The 19,398-nt window shown below is 37.0% G+C and overlaps 1 protein-coding gene across 2 annotated transcripts in view; it reads left to right on the top strand.

Moving 5' to 3' along the window:
- Positions 1 to 18,388, top strand: part of LOC121385599 — a 31,659-nt gene extending 13,271 nt beyond the window's left edge. Inside the window, exons 1-3 of one of the 2 annotated variants that reach the window (XR_005959554.1) lie at positions 1,235 to 1,334; positions 17,685 to 17,770; positions 18,171 to 18,388. Coding sequence is in view for 1 of the 2 variants with exons in the window: in XM_041516338.1 (XP_041372272.1) it covers positions 18,171 to 18,182 (12 nt within the window). In the remaining variant the exon portion in view is untranslated. Of the gene's footprint in view, positions 1 to 1,234; positions 1,335 to 17,684; positions 17,771 to 18,170 lie in introns of those variants that run through there. The other variant, XM_041516338.1, reaches the window with a different exon arrangement.
- Positions 18,389 to 19,398: the final 1,010 nt, after the last annotated feature.

The following is a 19,398-nucleotide window of genomic DNA, read 5'->3' as shown; positions in this document are numbered from 1 at the left end:
AAACCCGCTACATATTTCCTAATGCAGCAAAGGATCTTTTATATGCACTTTCCCACAGACAGGAAAGCACATACCACGGGGGAAAAAAACAATCAGATGAATGGGTCCACCGAGGTGGTTCGATCCTGCGATGCAAGCACCTAAAGCGAGCAGTCAATCGACCGAGCTAAATCTCGCCCAACCACTAACAAACTAACCAATAACAACTAATTACTAACCCACTGTCCATGACAGCCAGCCCAGATAGCGGAGTTGTGTGCCCAGGACAGTACACAAGTATGAATAAATGAATGAATGAATGGATGAGTTCATTATACAGATATATAGCATTGATTAATGTGTAGTTATACATCACTAATACATGCAACAATAGAGTTAATAATAATTTTTAATAATAATAGTTACTATATATTATTTTATTATATACATAGCAGTGAAATATATAGATCTACGGAAACCATAAAAACCATATCCGGTGAAAAGTCATATTTTCACTGTATTTTAGCTACAGTGAAAATATAGAAATTGTATTTACTTTTTTGTAAAAGTGCATGATTAAATTATCTCCCTTTGTCTCGTTTCTTCGTATTTAAATTTGATGATTACCAATGCATCTGACCGAATTTAAAATAAATAAAAAAGTAATTTAAACAACTGTACCTATAAAAAAGGGATACGAAGTGCAATTACGATAAAATATCTAAAACGAATTGAATACGAAGCTAAATAATGATGACACAATGTAGTGTCATCGAGTGTAAGTGTAAGAATTTAACGGTGTTTGACTCGTTTTGTTTCTGTGGGAGTTTTTAGAGGATCGCTTTGTCGGGTATGTTTGCACCGCAAGATTGTTAAATAAATGTTAATATAAAGATAAATTTTAATCAAATTTCTTTTTAAAAGTCTATAGAGTATAGTCAAGTAAATTTTCTGGCAAAGTTCCATAGGAAGAAATATATCATGACGTTACGTGTTTTCGATAGGATAAGTGAAAGATATTACCAAAAAGCGAAAGATATTGTCAAAAATTCATGGTGTTTTTCCGAATACGATTTTTATGTCAACTCGTGATGTGTGAAAACCATATTTTCAATCATTGCTTCGCAAAAAACCACATGAAATATCCTCTATATATTTAATAAATTACGACCTACGGTACCTGTACATGGCTGCGGTCATGTTCAACAATTGCAATGTTACCCTGGTGATGTAACAGTACAATGACTTTACGTCACCATTCCGAAGACGTCATCAAACATTGGAAACAAAGTCGGGAGTTCTCGGATCTTTTCGCCACAAATGCTTCTAAAACGATTTTGAAAAATGCGTTAAAGGTATAAAAAGATGGTGGTTTTGTTGTTGTTTAACGACACCACTAGAGCACATTGATTTATTAATCATTGGTTATTGGATTTCAAACATTTGGTAATTCTGACTCGTAGTCATCAGAGGAAATCCGCTACATTTTTCCTAACGCAGAAAGGTATCTTTTATATGCACTTTCCCACAGGCAGGAAAGTTAAAGATATAAAGTCGTAGTTGCATATGCCTTATTTATTTATGTTTACGTTTATTTCTGACGAATAACATAATTGTATCCCACATATTATCTTAGAATATTTAACTCAAAAATATCGAAATTAGAATTAATGTGCTGTCAGTTGGGATAAACATAGACTTCTTCGGGAATACACGATAAAACGCGAAACGAAGATGAACAAGTACGTCACATATCTCTTCTTTCTCTTATTTATTTTTGGACTGTCCTTCTAAAATGCTCCAAATTATATAAATATTCGACCGAGCAGTCATTCTTTTTATTTTTGGCTTGTAACTTCTTCTTTTTAATTCTATTAACTTTTTTAGTAATTGCTATTCTCAAAATTCTGCCCATTTTCAACTCTACCCCCCTCCCCCTCCCCCTCCATCCCGAGTCAGGCCACCGATCTTATCTAAATTCTTTTTGACCACCCGATCTAATCTAGCGACCAAATTTAACGAGTGGAATTTTCTTTATTAATTATATTAATAAGAGATGCGCATCAAAATTTTTAAAGGCCCACTATTTAATTTTTGGATGTAAATTTCAAAATTGTCCGCTTCATTTTTTTCTGTCCCGGGACAAGCCCCTGGCTATCCAGAGACAGGCCCCGGGACGGACATGCTCGAAACTCTAGCGGTATATGAGCATGTAAAAATTATTCGCACTCGCAATAGGCAAACTTGTTGGTCCATTTCAACATTGATAAAAACAGAGGGAAAAGTGCAGTAAAAAAACTGGGTTGTATACTAGTATAAACAGATTTTATGGCTATATCATCACGCGGTTTTTTGGGGGGGTTTTGGGGGTTTTTTCCCCGTCTTGAAACGAATTTTATATAAAATTTTATATTGAAATTAGTTTCCGGCATACTTCGTAATTCACCCGAATCATTTCCTATACCCTCGGATATTCTGCCCATTTTCTACTCTACCCCCTCCCCCCCCCCCCCCCCCCAATCCCGAGTCAGTCCACCTATCTTATCTAATTTCTTTTTGACCACCCGATCTAATCTAGCGACCAAATTTAATGAGTAGAATTTTCTTTATTAATTATATTAATTAGAGATGCGCATCAAAATTTTAAAGGCCCACTATTTAATTTTTGGATGTAAATTTCAAAATTGTCCGCTTAATTTTTTTTCTGTCCCGGGACAAGCCCCTGGCTATCCAGAGACAGCCCCCGGGACGGACATGCTCGAAACTCTAGTGGTATATGAGCATGTAGAAATTATTCGCACTCGCAATAGGCAAACATGTTGGTCCATTTCAACATTGATAAAAACAGAGGGAAAAGTGCAGTAAAAAACCTGGTAGTATAAACAGATTTTATGGCTATATCATCACGCGGTTTTTTGGGGGGGTTTTGGGGGTTTTTTCCCCGTCTTGAAACGAATTTTATATAAAATTTTACATTGAAATTAGTTTCCGGCATACTTCGTAATTCACCCGAATCATTTCCTATACCCTCGGCATAATCCCGAATATTTTCAAATTCTTTTCAAATCACTGACATGATTTTGCAAGTAAGGTTTTGATTTTTTTTAAAGCGGGGTATTTCCTCAAAAGCTGGGCAGTAGGTTGTATCGTCCCAGTTTTTAAGAAAGGTCAGCTGTTTGGGAAAATTGTTCACTTCTATTTTAAATGACAGACTTCTAAAATTGGATGAACAAAATAACGTTATTTCTGATGCGCAGTTTGGTTTCAGAAAACATAATTATGTCCACAGTTGATGCTATTTTTACATTACAGTTTTTGATAAATCGATCACTGAAAAATAAGAAACGATTATATTGCTGCTTTTGATTTTATAAATAGACAAAATTTGTGGTACAAGCTAATTAAACAGGGCATAGAAGGCAAAATGTTGACAGTTATAAGATCTTTATATGACAACGTTAAATGCTGTGTGAAATATAATAACGTAATTTCTGAGTATTTAGTGTGTGTAAACGGCCTATTGCAAGGTGAGGTGTTATCACCAATATTATTTTCTATGTATGTAAATGATTGTGAAATGCAATTCATATCAGACAATTGTCCATATATTGAAATACAAATGTTATTCATATTTCTACTAATGTATGCTGATGACATGGTACTACTTTCCGAGACGCCAGAAGGGTTAGAGTCTATGTTAAATACCCTTGAATATTACACCACAAAATGGGATCTAACCGTTAATACAAATAAAACGAATATAGTAGTAGTCTTTAGAAATGGGGGTAAACTTAAAGATAACAAGAAATGGGATTATGAGGGTCACCAGTTGGAGGTTGTAAACGAATTTAACTATCTTGGTATAATGGTAAATTTAATCGGGCACAGAAAAGACTGGCAGAAAAAGGATGTAAAGCACAATACTGGATCATCAATATTTGTAATAAGAACTATTTTAAAGGAGAGGACAATTAAGGCATTTTGCCTGGCATGCATATTCAACTATATATAATGCACATTATTGCTTAATATCAACACGTATAATCGTATAGTTAATTACTAAAACGGTTAAATGTGACGACTATTATATATAACGGGCGCAGCCATTTTGTACCATCTCAGTGAGGACGCCCTCTGGCGAGCTGGTGGTTACGTAATACTTAACGCGTCACGTCAGGAATGAGCCTTAGAACTAGAAAAACACAATCTACCTGGTTTTTGCGGGATGATAAATAGTCATACATTGCAATGTTCTGTAATAATACACATCCCAGTAAGCCAGCAGTAAGTATATCCAGAACTATATATATTATTTTTCAATACAAAATAAAATACCACTGTCAAAGTGGCTACACAACAAGTCGAAACAATTAACAATGTTTTGCCCATGCATTAACCTACGTACTGAAATGATACACAGAGTGTTTTCTTAGTTAATTGGTCTATGCTGTTAGTTGCTTCTATCTGTGATTCCTGATTGGCAGGTGTGTATTTGATTGGTAACCAGACGAGCCAATTAATTGACGCTGTCTACACACAAAAATACATACCGGTATTGTGGAATATTACCTGTCGCCCCTAAAATTGTAATGGACATGGTTTATTACTGTAAATAGTTCTGTAAAACTATTGATTAAGTAGACTTTTCCATCTAAAACCACAGAACTGACCAATTACGTAGTCCCACAGAAAAGAAAATTATCACTTGGGTATCGTGAGTTGTCGTTTTTGCTCCAACGTAGCATATCAATAGGCGTAATAGTGTACATTTTTCCTTTGGATTATTAAACAGACAAAAATACTATAACCCCATTTTGTTCCGTTAATGCAAGTTGAAATATATTTAGTTAAATAGTTTATTATATTATTACGTCATTTATGCTGTTTTACAAGTCAGGTTGATCAAAGAGAAGCGCCTTGTCGAAAATTACTGCTTTTGTTTACACTGTACATACAGGAGATGGTCAGGAGATGGTCAGGAGCTGACGTCAATTCGCCCCAAGCTATCCCACCGGACGTCACAAAAACGAAACAAAATGGCTGCCCCCAGTTAGCAGGAATAATCATGTTTTTTTATTAACTCTAAAATTACGCGTTTTTTATTTGTTAAAGTGTCAGTATGTGTTAGTGGTCCGGGTATGCATCATTCGAACACACAAGGCTCTTATTTGAGTTTACCCTACTTTTAATTATGGATCGGAAGTCTGGGGTTTTCACTCAACACACGACATTGAGAAAGTGCATATACAATTTTGTAAACGTTCATTGGGTATACATAACAGAACTTGTAATTACTTTGTTTATAGAGAATTGGGACGATTTCCACTAGCTATTATAAGAAAGCTGAGAATTTTTAAATATTGAATAAACCTTGGTAGTACCAGTAATTGTATTCTAAAAGCTGTGTACACGGAAATGTATGAGTATGGAGATATTTGGCTGACGAATATTAAACAGGAATTAGATACGCTTGGGCTAAGTTATATGTGGAAATCGACCCATACCCATATCTGTTTTTATTACATAATTAAAGAAAGAATATTTGATGTATTTAAACAAAAGTCCTACAATATAATAACAGCGTCGCCAAAAGGATCACTATATAAACACTTAAAACAAGGAATATCAATTACAAACATATCTGACGAAGCCAATTGATTTACGTAATATAAAAGAAATAACGAAAATGAGAATTTGTGCACACAGGTTAAATATTGAAGCTAGTAGGTACAAAAATATTGAGAGAACACAAAGAGTATGTACATTAATGAGATTGAGGATGAGTTTCATTTTATTCTTCAGTGTCCACGATACAAAACTTTAAGAAATATATTTATTAAGAAATACTACACCAAGAACCCCAGTGTTTTTAAACTAATACAGCTATTGTCAACTACAAACAATAAGGAGATACATAACCTTGGCAAATACTTACTACAGGCGAACAAAATAAGGGATATGCTATTACTACAAACAACTTAATATATCTATATTTGTGTGACTCATATTGCTGGTTGTTTATATATAGATAGATTGTTTTTATCTGTATATGTGTATGTATTTATGTAAGTCATTCTCCATCATTGTTCCATACTATTGTACATAATATTGTAGTTCATTGTTATAATGCTGATAAGTTGCAAAACTTAACGCAATAAAGAACTTGAACTTGATTGGTCGAATGAAAGGTCAACTGGTAATAGTGGAACTAATTTTAATTAGATTGCGATAAGGCTTTTTTTTAAAGCATGGATTGCATAGTCTAGACCAAATTTCTTAAAATGTTAAGGCTGTAGGCATTTTGTGTTAAAGGTAATCAAACAAACTTTTGAATATAATTCAAGGGTGCTGATTTCAAATATGCTGTTTGCACAACTTCATTTTGAGGTTTTAACCCCTAAAATTCCAAAACAAAATGGTAGCTATTCAGGACTTTCCAACTACACATTTTGGCCATATGACTTGTAGTTAATATTTGACATATGGTTTGAAGGTTAAATAACACAATAAAACCATAATGCACAAGTAATAACTTCATAAAAAAATGTTTGCCCAATTAAATCATTTAGTTTTAACCCCTAAAACTAAAAAATCTAAATTACGCCTATAGAACTCATGCCAAATGTACCATTCCAAAATTATGACTTATAGTCCATGGGCCAGACGCTGAAATTTGACGAATTAGTATTACCTGGGCGGATAAATTCTCATAGTGTTTCAAAAACAAACAAAAACAAACAAACAACATATGCCTGTAGTTAATAAATTAATATGACAGACTTTTCTGAGGAGTAACTTTTTGGTGGATATCACCCCATAAACATAGTGAGGCGAGGACAAATTCTTGTACAATATTTTGGGATAGGGATAACCTTTATTACATAATGAAAATATATCTGTATTCTTATTGGTAAAAAACCCAGTCACATGACCGTCTGTAAATAGTGATGTTGCCCTGAGACGGTCCCACCGGTCCATCAAAAGTGATATTGCCCTGACCAATGAAAATAAAGATGAGACAAAATTCTATCCAATTAATGAGTAGGAAAGAAAAGAAATGTTTTATTTAACGACGCACTCAACACATTTTTATTTACGGTTATATGGCGTCAAGACATATGGTTAAGGACCACACAGATTTTGAGAGGAAACCCGCTGTCGCCACTTCATGGGCTACTCTTTCCGATTAGCAGCAAGGGATCAGAAAGGGATCTTTTATATGCACCATCCCACAGACAGGATAGTACATACCTCGGCCCTTGTTATACAAATAATTTGAACAGTACAATATGTCTTATACAAGGTATAGGATTCGTGATTGCTCAATACTAAAGTCGACGACAGTCACTTTTCGGATCATTGTTTTGGCTACGTACACAATAAATAAAACATATCCAATGGTAATATTTTGATATGATATATTTAAATATATTAAAATTAATATTGTACCCAAAATTATGAAATTTAAAAAAAAAAAAAGACCTGTAAACAACATTGTCTGCTTGTTATAGAAATTTGACAGGGGTCAAGGTTAGTAGACTAGTTTTTATTTTAATATGAATTTCAAATGAAATTACAGTAAGATATGCTATATTTATTGTGTACGAAGCCAAAACAAGGATGCGAAAAGTGACTGTCATCGACCGTAGATCTACAAAACAGATGGTCAATTTCGTAAAATATTTTGTTTGGGATTTTATTTCTCCCTTAATAATTATGAACATTTAAACATGGATTATGTTTCTACATCATACAAAAGGAGTAGGTATATGTGTCTGTCATTTGGGTAACTGAATCTCATTGGTGTAACATCCCAGCTCCAAAACAGTTGTTACACCAACGACTGTTACTCCAATGACAAATTCACATATAATTAAGGACTGCTCCCTTGTACACATTTTGTTATGGCGGCAAAAAAACTTTTCTTACTTCAGTTTGACATTCATCACTGCTAAAAAGCATCCAACATAATTAGAAAATCATTCTAACGATACAGTGACTGGTACACCAATTTTGTTTGAATTTAGGGGGAATTAAAAGCAAAACAGATCAACAAAGTTACCAAATAATGTCCTTCAGCTTAACACTTGAGGTCTTGCTTCTCTGCTGCTACCTGAAGGAAACTGTCTGAAGTTCCAGGGAGAAGTTGGTTGCATTTATCACAGTTGTTACACTAAAAGACAAGTAAACCGTGGGACACGTACTCAAGTACTTCTTAATTTAAAAAGTATTTTGGTGATTGAGTTTTGCGCATGCTACACTATATCTGGGATCATAGTCGACATCTGTATTGGTTTTGTCCATATCAAACCAGGGTCCGTATTTTCGAAGCAATCTTAGCCTACGAAATCGTAAAATTATCGTAAGCTATGACGTCACTATGGCGTGTGCTGTAGTGACGTCACACCCTACGATGGTTTTACGATTTCGTAGGGCTAAAACTAGGATTCCATAGACACGACAAACTTATCCGTCAGACTTACGCGATATGCGTAAAAAAATCGAAACCGTTGAAATAGATATGTATGATTCCATAGGTCCGGTGACTTACGCGTTTTCTTATGCGTTAGTTTATCCGACAAGTCCGATCGCACCTTGTAGCGATTCCAGTCGGATAAGCTCGCAAATCGTTCGCTTACGTCAACAAATGGCGCGAAATAACTAAAAAAACGTTTATATTTTTGTATGTATGGAATCTTACAAGACGCATACGTGTAAGTTTGTCGTGTAAGCTTGACGCGTAAGCTCGCCGCGATCGTGACTATGGAATCCTAGCTTTAGATGGCTTCGAAAATATGGGCCCTGAATTGATAATGCTGCCAAATGATCTTATAGTAAGAAGTGGTGTAGGGACACGTTATACCATTGATATTTGGCATACAATATGTGTTAGATCAATGGTATTTCACACACATGAGTGGCATGTATTGTAATCTGTTACATTAAATATTCATATGCGATATTAATGTTAATGAAAGATTTTTTTTTTTAAAGATTAACTTTAAAAAGTCGCCAGGGCCAAAAAGTTCCATTTTCTGGAGAATGACTCAACTTTAAATTCACACGAATCCCCAGTCGGTTTCGTAGTCAATCAATCAGTCATTTATTTATGTCCGTATATGAATTATACAGACATGAACAATATCAAAAACCATGGACTTTTTTTTCTTTTTTCTTTTTTTTTGGGTGGGGGGCTAAGAAAAAAGGGGCACATTGGCTCGTCAAAAGGGCATCTTAATAAAAGTTATTTTTATATATATATATACATTACTTGATGTAAAATCTCGATGTCGATCAACCGTTCGCTCCTGAATATTCAGTAAACGCTCAGTAGTTGATGACTCTGTGTCTAGCTACGATTTTGTCTCTCCCGATGTGTAGGGGAGTCCGGGGGCATGCTTCCCCGGGAAACTTTGTAAAACTTGATGGCTTTAAACGCCTGTTCTTGGCATCAGAATCGCAAAATTAGCCATTTTTAAACAATAATTTTAAAACTATTTTCAGCATTATTTTGCATAGTATTATAACCCAAGAAAGTGGTTTTCCCCTTGGCATCTTGATAGCAAAATTACCCATTTTGAGACAGTGATCACTAGAGTTTTATAACCCAACAAATATTATTTAGAAGAGTTTAAACCCGTTACTCTTAGATCTCAGTCACGAAATCGTAACTTTTAGCGTTGACCGGGGGCGGGAGAACGGGAGGGTGGATCCGGGAAAAGACCATAGAATCAACTTTGCTTCGTATGTAAGTATGGCTATCACATTATGTATAGGATATTTTTTTATTTTTTTTTCAAATATGATTTATATCTTATCGAGTGAAGTTTGCAATCATATCTGATCATAGTGATATGATTGCAAACTTCACGAAATGAAATATAAATCATATTTGACAACAATTAAAAACACCATAAATTTTTATATTTATTATATAACTTTTGGCAATTTACCTTTATTTTTAAAATACCATCAGCAAAATAGTTCCGGATTTCTTATAGTGAAGATAACACTTTCTACAGTGATGTTAACACATTTTAGAGTGAACATTTCACTCTAAAATGTGTTATCGTCACTGAGTGACTGATAACACTTTTATTTCACTGATATTTTAAGATATTTCACTAAATGTTATATGATAATTCTTTGTAATTTGCCTTTGATAAAAAAAAATAAAGGGCACTATTCTAGGGAAGTATATCTGTCTAGGTAGGCAGACATGGTTGAAAATTAGCCCTTGGCGAACTTTATTGGTTATAAAACAAATAGTCCGTTGGGTGACCATCGATTTTAGCGTCTGACAAGTATGGTGCCAGTTAGAAAAAAACGCACTGAAACTGAACCGAATGTGACAAAACTCACCGCGTCTGTGCTGGCGCGAACTACAGATCTGGCAGCAGAAGAAATAGAATATGAAATAAGAACAGATCAGTACGCTTTTATCCTTTGTAATATGATAAACAAAAAATGTACATCGTATATTTTGGCAAAATGTTTTATTTGTTTACAGATTTATTTTTCTTTTGATATGTATCCTACTACTGTATATATAGCATTTACAATATTCATATTAAACACACACCAACATACGCGCGTGCATTATTACGCTTTACTGAGGCAGAAAATATTCATTTTGGTGGGAAAAGTTCAGTGTAAATTAAAAAGAAAATTCTTTACACATTACCATCATACTGCATAGGTTAAGTCTTCATTTTTAATATACGTTTTAAGGCAATTGATGGAACATCCAAGGTAATCTGAACGACAAAACCGTAATACATGATCAGGGCATTTGGCAAAATAGTGGATGATTCCGTGGATCTCTATCTAGTTTCATCGTCTATAGGAGTACAACCACTGCCGAGGAAATTCTTTACTGAAATTTCATCCCTCTTGATCGCCTCAAAGAGGATTGCCACTCCCAGAAGAGTATACTATAGCACACACAGTTATGTCATATCATGTCATGGGGCTTTACGTGCACATTTAGAGTAAGCTGTTGTAGCGCACGCCTGTCTTGGGCACAAGAGCCGGCCTCGGCCGGCTCCTCCATCCAGGACAGGATAGGTGGGGGGGGGGGGGGGACCGCCTGCACTGGCAGGTGCAAGTGAGCACCAGCAGCCCGACCGTGGTCGGTGGCAGGCAGAGGGTAATGGTGGTATGGAATTTTGAATGGAGCAAGAATTATGCCAAAAGAGAAAAGGTGCGCAAGTTTGATTGAGGAATTTGGACGCAATTTTGAACGGTCGGTCAAAAAGAAAGTTCCGGAGCTAGTATAGGTTTTGACATTAGTGAATCGAGAGTAGCTCGTTAATTAGACCTCCATGTTGCTGTGGTGTCTCCCTAGGTTGCCCATAGGGCCCTTAAAAAGGGCCTGACCGTCGTTGCATGACAACCCAGGGAGACTCGTCAAATTGTGTAAACACTGGTAGACAAGGCACAGTTCTACCTTTTGTCTATTTATACTGCATTATATTTTACTTCAGAGACAATCGGTGCGCTCCTTTCACCTCTCCTGGACATGTTTCAACTGTTCTGTCCTGGACAGCGAAAGATATGAGTTTGGAACAGGAAGTTACTTCACCAACATGGCTGCTTCTGTCGAGGAAATGGCTGTTGCAGCAATCATGATACTTGAATCGGAATAAAACGACAATGATGATGATAGTCTATCACTGACCATGTTGACTATGCTACAGTGTTTGAAATAATACATTTTGATATATTTTGTATAAACCGCAATTAGCCTACATTTGCTATTAGGCGCCGCACCGGTCACGGATTTAGTACGAGTGCCTAACCTATTGTTATTAGGCGTCGCACCGGTCACGGATTTAGTACGAGTGCCTAACCTATTGTTATTAGGCGCCGCACCGGTCACGGATTTAGTACGAGTGCCTAACCTATTGTTATTAGGCGCGCACCGGTCACGGATTTAGTACGAGTGCCTAACCTATTGTTATTAGGCGCGCACCGGTCACGGATTTAGTACGAGTGCCTAACCTATTGTTATTAGCAATTAGTCACGGGTTTAGTACGAGTGCCTAACCTATTGTTATCAGCAATTAGTCACGGGTTTAGTACGAGTGCCTAACCTATTGTTATCAGCAATTAGTCACGGATTTAGTACGAGTGCCTAACCTATTGTTATCAGCAATTAGTCACGGATTTAGTACGAGTGCCTAACCTATTGTTATTAGGCGCCGCACCGGTCACGGGTTTAGTACGAGTGCCTAACCTACTGTTATCAGCAATTAGTCACGGGTTTAGTACGAGTGCCTAACCTATTGTTATCAGCAATTAGGACGGATTTAGTACGAGTGTCTAACCTATTGTTATCAGCCATTAGGACGGATTTAGTACGAGTGTCTAACCTATTGTTATCAGCAATTAGGACGGATTTAGTACGAGTGTCTAACCTATTGTTATCAGCAATTAGTCACGGATTTAGTACGAGTGCCTAACCTATTGTTGTCAGCAATTAGGACGGATTTAGTACGAGTGCCTAACCTATTGTTATCAGCAATTAGGACGGATTTAGTACGAGTGTCTAACCTATTGTTATCAGCAATTAGGACGGATTTAGTACTAGTGTCTAACCTATTGTTATCAGCAGTTAGTCACGGGTTTAGTACGAGTGCCTAACCTATTGTTATCAGCAGTTAGTCACGGGTTTAGTACGAGTGCCTAACCTATTGTTTTCAGCAGTTAGTCACGGATTTAGTACGAGTGCCTAACCTATTGTTATCAGCAGTTAGTCACGGATTTAGTACGAGTGCCTAACCTATTGTTATCAGCAGTTTGTCACGGATTTAGTACGAGTGCCTAACCTATTGTTATCAGCAGTTAGTCACGGATTTAGTACGAGTGCCTAACCTATTGTTATCAGCAATTAGTCACGGATTTAGTACGAGTGCCTAACCTATTGTTATTAGGCGCCCACCGGTCACGGATTTAGTACGAGTGCCTAACCTATTGTTATTACGCGCGCACCGGTCACGGATTTAGTACGAGTGCCTAACCTATTGTTATCAGCAGTTAGTCACGGATTTAGTACGAGTGCCTAACCTATTGCTATCAGCAGTTAGTCACGGATTTAGTACGAGTGCCTAACCTATTGCTGTCAGCAGTTAGTCACGGATTTAGTACGAGTGCCTAACCTATTGTTATCAGCAGTTAGTCACGGGTTTAGTACGATAGCACATACCACAGCCTTTGATGTACCAGTCGTGGTGCACTGGTTGGAGCGAGAAATAGCCTAATGGGCCCACTGACGGGGATCGATCCCAAACCGATCGCGCATCACGTGAGCGCTTTACCACTGAGCTACGTCTCGCCCCCTATTAGCAATTAGATTAGCACCTTTTATTTTTGGTAGTAGTAGTGTAGTAGTGGTAGTAGTAGAAGTAGTGGTAGAAGTAGTGGTAGTAGAAGAAGTAGTAGTAGTAGTAGTAGTAGTAGTAGTAGTAGTAGTAGTAGTAGTAGAAGTAGTAGTAGTAGTAGCAGTAGCAGCAGCAGCAGTAGTAGTAGTAGTAGCAGTACTAGTAGTAGGCATAGTGAAAGCATGTAGACTGGGGGGGGGGGGGGCTGACAGATCGAGGATGCAAAGCAGTCTCTAGAGGGTTCGGGGGTATATTCCCCTGTAAAATAATAAGTTATTATTTAGTATAATCAAGGGCGGCGCAGAGACACGATATGGCCGTACCACGTTTTTGTTCATATAAATTTTGTTGTATCTGTGAAAATGTCTTTCACAGATGAATTTGAAAGGAGTCTGGCAACCTCGAACCGTACCACTATTTTTTTTACATTGCACCGCCCAATATTTTTCTCTACCAATAATATTTTTGATTCAGACATCCCCAGCCACTCCCCTTGCTCTGCCTCCGGAGTAATAGTAGCAGTAGCAGTAGCAGTAGCAGTAGTAGTAGTAGTAGTAGTAGTAGTAGTAGTAGTAGTAGTAGTAGTAGTAGTAGTAGTAGTAGTAGCAGTAGTAGTATAGTCGCACGCAGTTATGTCGCGCCATTTGGATTTTCCATCAGCAAACTATCATTTGTTTAAGGTCTCACTACAGAAGTGCAGTCGTGCAGCAAAGAACATTTTAATATATCCAGTTTTTGTAAGGTTTTATCTTCAAAATTAATTATTTTCTGCGCATGAACAAAAATAGGGCAAAAAAGGCATGACCCGTATCTACATTATAACACGTATTTTTACAATTATTATTATTTATGGCGATCATGCAAACAAAAACAAAAACAAAACCATTAATAAATAATGGGGAAAATGTCGTCTGCATGTGCATGTTTACTTTGCGTAGTAGTGAGTGACGTCAGTAAAAGTGTGAGGTCACACGTCCATCATTTTTTCTATGGAATCAAACAAGGCCGCTATAATTTAAAAACGTAAACTTGGATACTGTCAGTACTAACTTTGAATAAATAATAAATGCATATTCAGATGAAAAAAAAAAAATCACCAAAGCTATTTAAAAAACACAGTAGACGTTTTTTCCCACCTTACCTTGTAAATAATGTGATAAAATAGACTTTAGGCCTAGGGGTGATTATTGCGGTCAGTTTTACTATTGCAATAGTATTGCGATAGTTAAAATAGTATTGTGATAGTATCGCAATAGTAATAGTGATAGTATTGCAACAGTATCGTGAATTTTTAAATCGCTTGATAACAGTAATATTAATAGATATTTCGCAAAACTATTTTCCTCAGTCTTCCAATATGGGTATGTATGTATTGATGTATGAATATCTATATAGTGTATGTATGTCGAGGATGACTGTTACATACATATATATTAACGCACTGGCGCAGGGGATGATTAAGTCATTTGTGGCCTCACAGATTGTCCCGTGCCTTTACTGGGATTCGAACCTATGGCACTGAATCTCCCGCAAATTGCAGACTTGCCACGATACCTTCTGAGCTAATGATACATGCATAAAAGGATGCTCTTTAACTCAGCCATGTGCATGGGGCCTACAAGTTACGCGGTCGATCCCGCTTACGTGCATGAAACAGTGGGCAGACCTGGCATGTATGTAAGTATGTATGTATGTATGTATGTATGGAGGGGCGGGACGTAGCCCAGTGGTAAAGAGCTCGCTTGATGCACGGTCGGTTTGGGATCGATCCCCTATTAGGCTATTTCTCGTTTTAATATCAAAGGCCGTGGTATATGCTATCCTGCCTGTGGGATGGTGGTACATATGGGGGATCCCTTGCTGCGTTGGGAAAATGTGGCGGGTTTCTTCCGATGATTGTGTGTCGGAGCTGCCAAATGTTTGACATCCAATAGACGATGATTAATTAATCAATGTGCTCCAGTGGTGCCGTTAATTTTTTTTTTTTAAACAACGTATGTATGTATGTATGTAGGTAGGTAGGTAGGTGTTTGTCTGTGAGTATGTGTGCTTATGAAGAGCCGTAGCTAGGATTTTTTGTTTGGGGGGCGGGGGGAACTGAGTAGTTAATAGTCTAAAACTCCTTAAACAGTTAAGAAGATAATTTTCTTTAAGTTTTTTATAATGCTTTCCGGATTTTTTCGGGGGGGGGGGGGGGGGGGGGGGGGCAACTGCCAAACTGAAATTATTTACAAAAACATTTTTGTAGGAGGGTGGAACCTCACAAAGAAGACGACAACAAATCTGAACCATGCACGACACAAAATATCTAAATTTGAAGCACAACAGGTTTCACGGCGAAACATCACGTCACGCATTCGTTATAAGTATTCAACATAAAATAAACACTTTAAATTGCAGACTACAGTCAATCAGAACAACGATGTCGCCTGTTGGACTGGTGGTTATATTGTTTAACTAGTCCTTGTGATTGTTTTACTCGCATTTGGCTAGCTAATTATTAATTTCTGCTTCCCTGAAAAACAAAACTTGAATTGTCCGCTATCTTATCTTCTCGCTGCACCAAGTTTGACGTCACTTTGCGCTGCATATCTGCCACCAGCTTAAATGATTCACTTTTCAACACAAATATTACAGCTTCCCAGTGAAATACAGTGATATTAAATACATGCACATACACAGCATTTTGTCGTCTTTCCAACAGATATAATTATTTAATTTGTAATTCGGTTAAAACTACACCAATAACGATTTTCAAGAGAGCTCTGTCAATGACGTAGCGTAAAAAGTATGACGTCGCGGCCATTTTTACAGCTGATAGGGTCACATGATAATTGTTTCTTAACGCGGCGTCTGACGTCAATGGCTTCTTTTGGGAGTGTTTTGATGCGTTTAAGACGTGGCTCATTGTAGAGAAAGGTCGATTTTGTCACTGATAACGAAATGTGATATTTAAAATGTACTTTGAAAAACACTGAACTTCAAATGGATTTTGAATATATTTCTATACTATGGCACATCGAGTTCACATATTCAGTTGCTAAATTGAGCCTATTTCTATGTTTTCTTTTAAGTTTCAAGTCATTTCACCCTAGCGCATTTGAGCGCAAGGCGTCCTAACTGGGGTTGTCTCAGCAGTCATGGTGGCAGCCATTTTATCAATCCCATAATGCATCGCTTCAAGGTGGCACAGCCTAAGATGTTACATGTGTTTTAGCTTATAAAAATAAATAGAAGTTGCTGGATTTGCGTTTTGTTATAACTGACCATATGTCAAATATCGGAGGTGAATCTAACCCTAATATATTATGGCTTGCGAGCCCTCACCCACAATTACATTGTTTTGGTTGGTTCTCGCATGGAAATTTTCTTCCTTTTTTAAAGCTGCAATCTCGCCTCACATTTATTAGCATAACTTCATAGAAACACACCTAGTTTTTATAAAGAATGGTGTGTGACAGTAACACCATTTTTTTAATAGTTAAATAATAAAAATAGATATTTTAAGTAATATTTCGATCAGCACACAGTACCCTCCCCCACATGCTATATTGTTCTTTTTTAAAATATATTTTCCGAGGAAACATCACCCGATCCCCACACCCACCCCAACACACACACTAAAAACTTTGCTAGCCACAGTCTAGACCTCCTCTACACAATTTCCTGTACAGGCGCCTGTTTTACAAAATATTTCGTTTCAATGCTTCAAATTAATTTTATATGTACATTAAATTGTATTATAAACATGATAAATTGCAAAAATTATTTATCCTAAAAACACAGACCTAGTAACTGTAACATTAGTATTTGTATAAACATGTTTATGTCGGTCTTGCATGTCGATTTTTAAAGATATGTAGGGCAGGGGCGTAGGCGGGGGGGGGGGGGGGGGGGTGGTTCAGACGACCCCCTCCCCCGCTGAAGCAAATGGTCCGCTATCAGAACTAAAACATACAGGTTTATACATATGGAGTTTCTGGTGGTGCAAAAACAAAATCGAAAAGGGTCCACTTGGTTCATACTCGATCTCTCCCCCCCCCCCCCCCCCCCCCCACGCGGTCCAGATCATGCTACGTCCCTGTAGGGCCTAGATGTTCAATATGTTAGAATGAAAACATTGTTGTACACATGATTGTAAGCATAGCTAGCAGTCAAATCAAAACATAAATAAAACAAAAACAAACAAATAGCCCAATCCACCCAAAATAAACCCCAGTAACAACACCAACCCTACCCCAAAATAAAATACAAAATACCCCACCCCCACCCCCCACCCTTCAACAACATTAATTTTTCATCAAACTATTTTCACTGTTCAAGGGGTCCAACCTAAACCGTATGACACGTGCTTGAACGTCGTATACCACTACCAAAATGGCGGATAAAGCTCGCTTCGCTACACGACGGTGGGTACATTTTGTCTTACAGCTACATGCTAAATGCCTTTATGATTAAAATAATATTGCGATACGACTCTAGAATAATTACTCTATCCATATGTTTACTTAATTCCCGATTTTGTTCAACCACAAAAAAAGCTATTGAAGAAAAACCTCGTTATTTTGACGGCAAAAACAAATATGATCAAAGTTTTTTGTGTTATTTTAAGGAAACGAGTTATATTTATATACTTGAAAAGTGTCATGATGAAAGTTTGTATACCCTGGAAGCTAAATTAAGCAAATACGTTTTGGAAAGTCATTATATAATTATCCATCCAAGAATTTTCTTATAGTTTAGGCATATCTTCGTCTATTCCCTCGGGTTTAGGACACCTAATCGTATGTCCCAAATTTTGTTTTTCAGAACAGTTTGTGAAGACCGCGGCCAACAATACTCTGGAAGGTCTGCCGTCCGCAGACACGTGGTTGTCCATCACGGCAGACCAGGCGGGCACCAGTGCACTGACGAGAGTTTTCAACTCGGAGTCATCTCCAAGAACACATCGTTTCCAGATTCATTGGAATGAATTATCTATTTTTTATATATATATATATTGTATAATAAATTAACATTATAATGCATTGTAGTATTAGTTTGTTATTAGTCCCCTCACTGGACACCTAAAACAGCAATCCTAGTATATGGATACATGCCGTGTATCTCGAATAGGTCAAAGTGACCTTGACTCTGACCCTTGACCTACATCTGGGTGTTTTCAGACTTTTACACAATTTAATAACACAGTGGCGTAGGAAGGTGCCAAAAAGTGGGGGGGGGGGGGGGCACACTTTTATATTTACACACTTTTACACCTATATAAAGCAAATATAAAGCAAAATATATGAACACCCCACCCACCCACCCCCCCCCCCCCCCACCCCCGCTTCCTACGCCAGTGTGACAATATGACGTAAGTTGTATTGTGTACATAAAGGTTCCACGAGTGACGGTTGATTATTGTATTTATTTCACTCTCGTTAATTAAGACATGGGCTTTAGTCTTAGGTGACGTTTTGAAAATTAACTAATGTAAGTGATATAAGTAAGATAATCAATCTTCACGAATTGAGAACCATATTTCATAAATGAGGGCATTTACATTACATTTCTGTTGCCATTCTTCTAAAAACATTTTTTAATTTTTCAAGCTGAACAGAGAAAAAATAGGAATTACAATTGTGACGTCACATTAAAAAATACTGCATCACAATGCATTTTTATCCAATCCAAAGCCTCTGAGGTGTTTCTCATATGGAGTGTGATAACTTAAATGTTTGATTTCTGCTGCCAGTGGTATCACATAGTATCAGTGATGTAACACGAGGAGTTATAGGATAAATAGACTATTCAGGCTGCCTTTGAATATAAATGTACTTGAAATCAAATCATAACCAATTATATATAAGCATTCACAGGTCTCGAACAATACTTGGGTGAGGGTTTTTTTTTTAGAAATAAGAACTCGTTTGAATAGTTGAAACTTAGTTTATGTGTACAGTTTAATTGCATGTAACATCTGAACACATGAGCATATTGTCCTTGATTTCAAGTCATAATGAAGGAAGTATATTTCCCAATTTGATTAAAATTA

Source organism: Gigantopelta aegis, chromosome 11, assembly GCF_016097555.1.
Source record: "Gigantopelta aegis isolate Gae_Host chromosome 11, Gae_host_genome, whole genome shotgun sequence".
Taxonomy (NCBI): Eukaryota; Metazoa; Mollusca; class Gastropoda; order Neomphalida; family Peltospiridae; genus Gigantopelta; species Gigantopelta aegis.
The sequence above is the reverse complement of the archived record's forward strand: the minus strand, read 5'-3'. Positions and strand labels throughout refer to the sequence as shown.